This window comes from Stylophora pistillata, chromosome 5 (assembly GCF_964205215.1).
Source record: "Stylophora pistillata chromosome 5, jaStyPist1.2, whole genome shotgun sequence".
NCBI lineage: Eukaryota > Metazoa > Cnidaria > Anthozoa > Scleractinia > Pocilloporidae > Stylophora > Stylophora pistillata.
Window position 1 is genome coordinate 25,125,694 of NC_142523.1, and position 10,285 is coordinate 25,135,978.

At 39.9% G+C, this 10,285-nt stretch overlaps 1 protein-coding gene and 1 pseudogene across 1 annotated transcript; one reads left to right on the top strand and one right to left on the bottom strand.

Annotated features, from left to right (window-relative positions):
• Positions 1 to 160: 160 nt before the first annotated feature.
• LOC148731003 (uncharacterized) lies at positions 161 to 6,022 on the bottom strand (annotated as a pseudogene).
• Positions 6,023 to 7,756: 1,734 nt separating this feature from the next.
• Positions 7,757 to 9,407, top strand: LOC148731004 (uncharacterized). The gene is made up of 2 exons (XM_088761880.1): positions 7,757 to 7,862; positions 8,543 to 9,407. Exons 1-2 carry the CDS (start codon positions 7,757 to 7,759, stop codon positions 9,292 to 9,294), a joined length of 858 nt encoding a protein of 285 aa, XP_088618006.1. The 3' UTR covers positions 9,295 to 9,407.
• Positions 9,408 to 10,285: the final 878 nt, after the last annotated feature.

The window sequence follows — 10,285 nt, forward strand, 5'->3', positions numbered from 1 at the left end:
ATAAGAGTCATCTTGCCACGATTTCCATTGCTAAATACCCCGGAAAAAAAATCACTATTGAGCGACAGACGTTCAAAAGATAAAGTACAAACAAAAAATTTCCATTCCGGTGAGATGTGCAACTAATTCCGAAATAATTTACAAAGCCAAAACAGCAGAGTATTTTTTTTCTAATTTGTTTCTTCCTCCGCTCATATATTTAGCAAACTTATCATCATTTAGCATAATTAATCGAATAAGAACAAATGAAGTGAAAATCTGGCAATTTCTGCAAGCGTCTTATACACAGTCAAACCTGTCTTAAACGTTAACCTGCCGGTAATGGCTGTGTAACCGCTCCATGCAGGTTCCACAGAATAGGTTACTATAAGGAAACGATAAAAAAGTCATTTGTACCATAATTGACCAATCCATGTAAAAGAACTCGCCCAGTAATAGTGCGTGCATTGATTGCGGGAATTAAATATGGATTCAATTCTACAGAGACATCATTCTTAGTTTTATTTGAGTGGTCCGCTTTAAGTGGCTGTTCGATACAGGTGAAAGACAATGCAAACGGACCGTTGGGACTCAGTAAAGGCTGATCACAACCGCTTATGGAAGTGATAAGTTTACATTGATTAAGGGGTAAAAATTTCGAGACTTTGATAACTGATCAACTAATACAGGGTGACCTCTACTATGGTGCCTCTTAATACAGGGTTCGACTGTATTCAGCAAAAATGCTTCGGTTAAAAAGTTCGCTTTACAAGGTCGAAATATTTTCGAATTTCTGACAAACAACTTTGTCACGTAAGAAACAAGTGGAAAGACATGTATCAATGTGTTACCTACAAATATCCTATGTTACCTTGGATTGTTGTTCATTTATTAATCCTCAAGGCATCTAGTCCATTAATCCGACAAAATGAGGAATTTTTCAAATCCTTAGCCCATATGATAAATCCAGCTTCATTAAATAAGATTTATCATTAGTGCAATATTCTTTCTTTAATTGAACTAACTCTTTTCTTTTTATTACTTTCTTCTCCTGGTGACTGCTTATTACAGCATGTAAGTATCAGTTTAACGGGTTAACCCACTCCATGATGAAATTTTGAATGATAACAATTTTGACAAGTTTTAAGTCAATTAAAACCTATTGATTTATGTTTTTATTGTTTCCTTTTTTTTCTCTTTTTTCTGTTATCAACTTAACTGACCCTGTGACAATAAGGCTGTAAGTGGCCATAATTTTTCTTTTAACCCTCTAATGCATTATCGGTTTCATCATTTACATATTAAGTTAATTAAGACAATGTTATTAATAATTTTATTTTTATTCATTCGTTTTTATTTAATCCAAAGTTTATAACTTATTTCATTATTTCGTAAATAAGGTTGTGCTTATTCATCATGGTAAAGTACAATAATAATAAAGTATTATGGTTTGTCTCACGATATGGTCACTTATGATGTAGATCGCGCCCGTTCGACTGCATCCGGCTAGTCTTCATCAGGCGATAAGGTAGACTGGTTTCGGGTCTTCTTATAAAGCAGGATGCTCCACTGGGATTGGTTGGTATTCCACAGCTGGGATCCGCGCGTTTTAATCCTTGATGTTGGTATATGTATTTACGGTATTTAGACAGGCCAGCCCAGTTCAGCTTGAAGCTGGTTTAAATAGGGCCCTGTACATCCCACCATCCCACCCCAGGGGAGGACATCCATCACACAGTAAACTCGTGTCTGGGAAATTAACGTCTCCTACCCCCAACCCTGCAGGTGACGGGACCTCCATTTATTCGTTCCTATCCGAGAAGACTAGAATATCTAACCATTTCTTGATGCTATAGAAAGGTAGCAAATTCTTCTCAATTATTTTAAGACCTTGAGTGTTGGTCCGGCCGGAGCTCGAACCCTCGACCTCCGGCACAACAGTCCAGAGCACTATCCATTGGGCTAACTGGGCGGCGGTCAGATGAGACGTTCTCTCGGCAGTCAGGTGTCGTACGGTTCTCCTGTTGTTGTGTTTTTTGATCGTGGCCATCTACCCTTCAAGAATTTCTATTCCACTGTCTTCATCGATGTTCTAAGGATTAAATTTTATGTGAGTAGCCTCTTTCACCTTGCGAGTTTACCAGTGAGGATCTCGATCAATAAACCTAACCTCATTTTAAAGTGGTTGGTGTCCGGTGACGGTTGTAGGCGTGCTATGAAATGGCGAAGGTTTGGGTACAAGCTAGTCGGATGTCTCGGTCGTGCTCCATTATTCTGTCTTGCATTGGTCTTCCAGTCTCACCGATGTAAATTTTGCCGCATTCACAGGGAAACCTGTAGTCTACATCGTCTTGTTTGGCCGGATCAACAGCGTCTTTTGCTCTTACCAGCTATGTGATCATATATTATGATTTCCGACTTGAAGACAGCGCGTACGCTTTGTTGTTGTCGGCCGCGACGAAGCTGTTCTGAAAGACCTTTAACATAAAGTAACATAACGGTGGATTTGAAATCGATTGCGGACTCGGAAGCGGCGGTAGATTTTCTGATCTTGGTGACTTTCTGCAAGAAAGAAATACGGTAATCATTAGACGTAAGAGTGGATGAAAAATGTTTCTTCTGCTTAGAGATGACAAAGGGTTTTGTTAGGAGGCGTTGATACGCTCGTGGAGATACTTAACAATACCATGTTTTACTGATTGAGGGTGGTGTGAATCATACGATATGTATTATTAGTGTGTGGGCTTCCTATATACGATGCTGGTGAGGCAGCCGTCAGGATCTCTTAAAACTGCGGTGTCGAAGAGTATGTGGATCTTAAAACGAAATTCAGAAGGTCTGCGATTTGAGCAGGTGTTAGCGCCGTGTGTTCCGGGAGGCTGGGGTCGTTTTACAGTTTTTGCAATGCGGCTTCTACAGCGGCGTTGGGAGGGACGTTGGTAAAAAGGGACTCTACGTCGAAAGACACCATGATCTCGTCTTCTGGGAATCGCACCAATCACAGCTGGGGAATGCCAACCAATCACAGCGGAGCATCCTGCTTTATAAGAAGACTCGAAGACAGTCGACCTTATCTCCAGATGAAGAATAGCCGGATGCAGTCGAAACGTCGCGATCTACATCACAAGTGACCATATCGTTAGACAAACGATAATACTTTATTATTATTAGTTCATCGTAAAAAGTTAAAAAGTGTAAGCGAACTTTTGTAGAGGGGGAAGTGTTGTAGCTAAAATATGATTGTTTCTTTCGGATACTGCGAGCACAAAACGTTTTCGGCCTTGACTTTTATTGATATAGTGGTGAGCAGCATAACGTCGAGATGGATTTTAATAACAAGGGACATAGTATGTAAAATGTACCTTTTAACTGGGTGGGAGTGTCGGACGGAAAAAATAATTTGCTCGAGGTCATGCTCGTGCAGAGAGCATGACCTCCAGCAGAGGGTCAAATATTGTCCCGTGTGGTCCTAACAAACTCAGTCAATAAGCCTTTTACCATATGACCACTAGGTGTTGAAGATTTCGAAACCTTTGTCGTAATAGGTAAGATGTACTTGTATACGGAAGAAAGGCGCGCACTGCACACTTGGTAAAACATTCTACAGTAAAAATATTTCTCGTTGTTACTGCAGGTCATAATTCATCGAGAAGTTTTACTCGTTTTATCATTTACTATACTTTTATTTGAAGTGCACAATTTCAAATGCGTTATCAGAAAATTAAAAAGATCCCAATGAGTGCAGGGTTGATATTATTTTTTCTGGACCGGTCCACGTCAACCCGTCGGCCCTTCACACGTCAGCTTTCACCTTGGCTTATAGGACTCCGCGCGGGTTTGTGCAGGTTATATGATAATTAAAATTAAAATTACTTTACCTGCCTTCAGATATTTTTCGTGTCTAATTCAGATAGCGCGTCCACTTTAAAGGGGCTCAATGGGCTTAACTGTCAAGCATCGAATAGCTCAAACTTTAGTCGTCAACCATCAAAAAAGTCACTTCAGTTTCAACTTTCAAACGGTTTTAAGGTCTTTCAGATACTTCCACTCCTGCCGGTTGCCACAAACAGTTCTAAATCTCTAAGACGAATTTTGAGAATGTTATCGTCAGTTGTGGGCTATTGGTTCACTGTTATCAAACATCTTTTTTGACGACTTTAGTGTCAGACAATCAAAGAACTGCGTTCGAATCCTAAAAGGAAGTCACATTGTTATGAAATGCTCAGATAATAAAGTATATGACACGATTTGATATTTACCCAGTAAGTCGGCTAGGTCCAGAGCTGACAAGTGACTTACATTAGTGTTATGACATCATTATAACGTATCTCATTAACGGATAAATTAACTTAAAGGCCCATTTTCATCCGAGATCCTTTGCAGTCGTTTGTTTTTGTTTTGGAATCGCGCTATTGTTAAATGGCGAACTCTGATAGTCATTCACAAACACTATTAAAAAGAAAAACAAAGATTTGGTGAAGAACATAGTAAAAAAATTTGCAGCTAAATATTTGAGACTGAAAAATCATAAATCGAGTCTGTGTATAAAACTTGTACAAAGCTTACTTGATGTTGAAGGAAATTGTTCGGCTTCAACACTAAATAAAATATAAACAAATAACCAATATTGGCCAAAACTGATTTACTTTACGCATTTCAATTATAGAATAGTGACTTGCACAAATGAGATCGCTTACATACATATCTCAGGATCTCAAGTAAAAATCAGTGAAATAATTATTCTCACCTCGAAAAAATCTCCCCAGAGTCTCTAGTTCCATCGTAGGAACAATGCAATAACATTTCTTCAAAAGCACTGTCTGTAGTGTGAGCGAAACCCATTGTTGTTTTCCTTGCCCTCCATAAATCATACACAGACTCTCGAAGTCGAATAACCTTTTCCGAGCCGGGCAGACCCGGCCTTCCTCTAGACCGCTTCTTCGACTGCATCAACTTTTCAAATGACGTTTTTCACCGTCATACATGTAAGAATTAAAAACTATTTACTGATATGGATACTACGATAGTTTGTTGTTCGCGCATGATTCAAGATGGAACTTTGAAAGCCCTAATTAGTAAGATGGAAGAAGATATCAAAGCGATTCCGCAACTTCGAGGAAAATAGCGTATTTTTCATATATGAAAAATGATCTGGGCGCGCAAGGCATCTCGGTTGAAAATGTGCCTTTCATGATCAATAATAGAATTAGCATTCTCAAGTTCCTGACTTGCTGCCACAAGTTTCGCGCCATTGTCGGAATAAATCTTTGATTGATATCCTCTGTGTGAGACAAATCTGCGTAATACCATCAGAAAACTTTCTGTGCTGTAGTCAGGTGCAAGGTCCAAATATACAGCTCTGGTTCCATTGTAATGAAATATCACCCTATACGCTTTTGACGTAGTACGCTTCGTAACTGCGTCACGGATCGTAAAGGATCCAAATAAGTCAATTGATGTAGAATACCATGGGGATGCCGGTTTGAGTCTTTCTTTAGGCAGGTTTCCCATTACTTGTCCTGATAGTTTCTTGTCAAGTTTCTTGCATGTCACACAGTTGATCTTTACAGATCGGATCATTTTAAGTAATTTGGTTATCTAGAACCTTGCGCGGATCTTGCTTGCAGTTGTAAGAACTCCGTGATGCCCCTTAGCATGAATGTACTCCTAGTAAAGACGAGCAAATCGATGCTGACATGGTAGGAGTATGATATCTTTCTTGTTGTAGCCTATTTCTAGCTATTTTTCAGCACGGCCACTTATCACATAATTATATGCCATCATCTCGTAATCGAGGACACAAACGTCTGTACATACCATGTTTTATTTCGTTCTCCATATTTCGCTGTGCCTCTTTGATCCGGAATACCTCCGCTGTCTCTACAATTTTACTTGTTATTTCCTGTCTTGCGTTCTCTGCGATAAGCTTTAAAATCACTGCTGTCACTCTCGATAGACGGTTATAATCTGAGAATCGTTCGATCTTGATTCTAGACGCCAAGTCGTCCTTAACAGTTACATTCCCTATGGGGACTACTCTCATAATTGTTGGAGGTATTCTTACTTCAGAATAATTACGAGAAATAGGCTATCGCTCTCAGGTTGTTTGAGAAAAAGAGGTCTTTCTTGCCAATCGCTGTGAAGACTAATTTCACTTGCCTTCTTTCCTCTAGTCAACCAATCTGCAATGTTAAATTTACTCTCGCACCAATACCAATCCTCGATGTTGGTTCCTTCCTGAATTTCACCGATTCGTGTAGCGGCGAAAGTATTGAAACCGTAAGAGCTTTTCTGTATCATTGCGTGCACTATCTGAGAGTCAACTACGTAATAGCATTTCTCAAAAGTGTATCTGCATTCTTTATCGATCAAGGATTGAAGCCGCTCACTTAACACTGCTCCACACAGCTCTATTTTGTCGATAGACATTTTTTTTCCTTGGGGCAAGACAATTTTTAGAAACAATCCAATTGCAAGCAAACCCTCCGCCCTGTCGTTGGCATCGTACATACGGTGCGTGTGTCTATCTAACATTGTTGTTTTAACAGTATGGTACATCTTCTTTATATCACCTATGAAAGCTACTTCATTCCCGAGAAATCGCACAAGTATTCCAAGCAGACTGTTGAGCAAGTCTGGCCCCTTTGCCCAGTACTCATTAAGTACGTGATCCATTTAGTTTGCGCTACTGTTAAACACGATTGTAACGGGAGGAGATTTAGAGTCTGGTTTGCGCACCTCGTGATGGGAAATGTAATGGATAGGATCTTTGTAAGTATTAATTTCCTCTTTGCTGAGTTTACGGGCGACCCCCCATAGTACCATATCTCCAGCTTGGTTATCGTGTACAGTTGCATGTAGTGTATTCTTTTAAAGTCTACGCTCAGTAGAATACAGCATGGCTAGAGCTACTCACTCGTCTATTATCAGGAAGATCGCACGGATCTTTAATCCATGGGTACTCGCGAGCCATCTATGGTCTTGAGCGTAAAACTTCACGTTTCCTCAATCAACTCGAACTCCTTTTCTTCTTTGATGCTGTAGTTTCTACTTCCGATAGCACAATGTTCCACATTTGCAGCTTCCACAACGCGAAACACTTTCAACGCCAAGATTCTCTATTTTGTACAAGTCTTCTACTTTTATTACATGACGCACTCGAGCGTAACTGAGGTCAGGTTTTTTTATTTCGCCTTTTATCGACGGGTGTGTTCCTCCGACTCAAAGGCCAAATCGATTCTGGAGTAACAGGTGTCTAGCGTTCTGTTTTCTTTGAGGGTGATACGCAGTATACTTATACCCAATCAAAACGTCGACGGGTCCCGCTGGTCGAGCAATATCGTCCTTTGACACGCCTTTGAACAACTTTGCCAGATTCTCGGTGCTCATGCTTTCGATGTCTGAAGTAATCTGATCAATACCATAGGCTTCAATGTGTATTGTTTGACCTTGTGTATCAACTAAGGGTAGTATATATTTCATCGTATTCATCTTCTCATCCTGGGCTCCAATCTTTATGTTCGATAAATCTCCTTTCTTTCCTTTAAGATTTTTTTCTCTAGCGGATAAGCACAACCATAAGCACAAGCAGTCGAATAAGCAAGTGAGAACACCCACGACCTAAAGCATAAGCATAACCACATGTTATGCTTACGTCGTGCTTATGTCGTAGTGCGAACGCGAGTGAAATAAGCATATATAAGCATAAGCGTAAGGTGGTCAACGAATCATCACTCACTTTGACCCATACCTCCTCGAGAAACTATCCACAAACAAAATGGCTGACTCCAATCGATTTGACACTTCGGCAAATGCAGAGCTGTCAGTAGATGAACTTCTCTCCGAGGCGATGAGACAATACCCGGTTTTGTATGATAAAGCAAGTAAAGATTTTAAACACCGCAACAAAAAGGAGCTTGCATGGCAAGACGTCGCACGGAAGACTGGTCTCCCTCAGGTAATTATTGCTTTCTCTCATCATTTCTAGGCTAAGTTTAAGATTCTTATCAATAAAGATTTAGAAATGCAAAGACTAGCAAAAACTATCGATAAAAACCGACGTTTCGGTGTCATCATGACGCCATTGTCAAGGAGAAATAAAAAATGAAGTTTGTGGCAAGGTGTAGCACTAAATTAGCATAGATAAGTTACGAGCTAATTAAACAAATACTTTTGCGCGAATTGAATCGCTTTGCACGTTCAGAGTGGGTTTTAAGTCCCCGATGAAAAGCATTTCGTTCACCAAACAATCGAACTTGTTACTACACTTTTTCAGAATGCTAAAAAAAAAAAAGATTAACAAGGTTTACCTCATGAAGCTTTTCCATGGTACTGATAGTACTCGCGTCCACTTAATTTTGATATTAACGTAACACAAACCAGTTCATACAATTGAAGAATTCGCCCGAAATGGCAAGCTGTTTCTCTTGTGACAGGATATTATTTGATAAAATGAAGCACATGGTTGATCTCTATCAAGTATCGTCGTGTGCAAAGCAGGTTTGAGGTTTTTGAAACTGAAACAGGGCAATATAGACTAAGAATCGATGCTTATAATTTTTAGGTAAAGATGCAGACTCTGCTTTCAAAAACCTGAGGAACAGATATTCAAGAAACAAGAAGAAAGTACAGACTGTTAACGTCAATGGAGCGGATACACAATCTGTCATAGATGCCAAAAGCGAAACAAGCGACATGTGCATGTTTTTGGCCTGGCTGGATCCATATGTTCAACCCCGTCGATCTTCCAGTAATCTTATAGTGATAGATGAAACCTCACAACTAGATGATGCTGATATTGAAGATGAAGGTATATGCACTCCAGTAGACAGAAGCTCTGGTAGAAGCATCACCCCAGACCCTAGTTTTGAGCCAAAGTCATTAAAGTCTAAGTCATTAAAGTCTAAAGTAACTGGTCGGCCAAAATACCTTCATGCCAAACGCCCTAGAGTAAATAATGACGCTATTGAGGGAGCTGAAATGGATTTTCTCCAATCTATTGGAAATCACCTTGTTAGTAAAGACAGTCAGAGAGAACAAAAAGATGAAGAACGCCTTTTTGGAGAACTGGTTGCTGCCCAACTGAGAAAGATGCCAACACAAGAAAGACTGACGACCAAGATGGAAATAAACAATTTGATTTTTTCACGCTTATTAAAGATTAATTCTCAAGATGTTAAAACTGTTAGCTATGTAGCTTCTAGGTACCCTGAAACTGCTAGCAATAGTTTCATGTCTGAGCTGGGTAATGTAGAGGCTGTTTCAACATATTCCCCAGGTTACTTCCTCCAGCAACGTCGACACGAGGGGCTATAAATGCTAAGAGTATCCACCCTACTTAGTTATGTATTGGTATTTGAAACAAGGCATAATTGTCTGAGTCTGTTGTGATGTAATGTCAACATTATTTTATTATTACAACCAGTTCGGTAAAAGTAGTGAAGTAATTATTGTTCAGGTTCCGATTGCCAAGCCTCCTACATCGGTGAGACTGGCAGAAACCTCACAACAAGACTGACTGAACACAGACGGGCGACGAGGAAAGGTGATGTCAGCAATCACATTGCTGAACACCATCGACTTACCAACCACAACATTGACTGGGACTCTGCGCAATGCCTAACCTACAGCACTGATTATTTTCAACGACTGACTCTGGAAAGCTGGTTTACTAACTTAGAACAGACTCCCCTAAACAGATGTCAACAACTACCCGCCCCATACAAACGACTCATTCACGACATAAACATCACAAACGACCGAAAAAGAACAACCTAGCTTTACCGACAGACCGAAACAGACCAATCACGAACGACTTACGTCACTTGAGTCTTACAGCCAATAACATCACGGCAAAACCAACCGATCATTTCACACGAACTGGAATAAGAATAAGTTCGTCGAGTGTTTTTGGCTTCTTCTGCCATCTTGTCTTCTTAGCTCGAATGTCGTGCAAAAATTGCATACTGGATATAAACATTTTCATGCAGTCATTCGAGAGCGAAAGAAATTTCCTGATAGTAATTCAATAAGACGAGATTAGAAAGATCACAGCTTTCCTGGCCTTTTCTAAGAGTAAGGGTTAATGATTACTTTTGTTACTATGCATGTTTATCCATTCCTTCAACTTTTTGCTTATTTAAATTAAGCCTCTGGCTGTATTTGCATAGAATTCACTTACTTTCGAGCGGCTGAATAATATCGATCGAGATAGCTTGGAAGTTGCGAGAACAATAACAAACAGGTAGCTGCATTTGACATGGGAATTGTTCCATTTTGTTATTGATAAAAGCAAAAAGGGCCGTGC

Bases quoted from the DNA above. Each gene is read 5' to 3' on its own strand.
- LOC148731004 (XM_088761880.1), top strand. From the start codon at position 7,757: ATGGCTGACTCCAATCGATTTGACACTTCGGCAAATGCAGAGCTGTCA. The intron at 7,863-8,542 runs GTAAAGATTTTA...TATAATTTTTAG, and splicing joins GGTTTTGTATGATAAAGCAA to GTAAAGATGCAGACTCTGCT.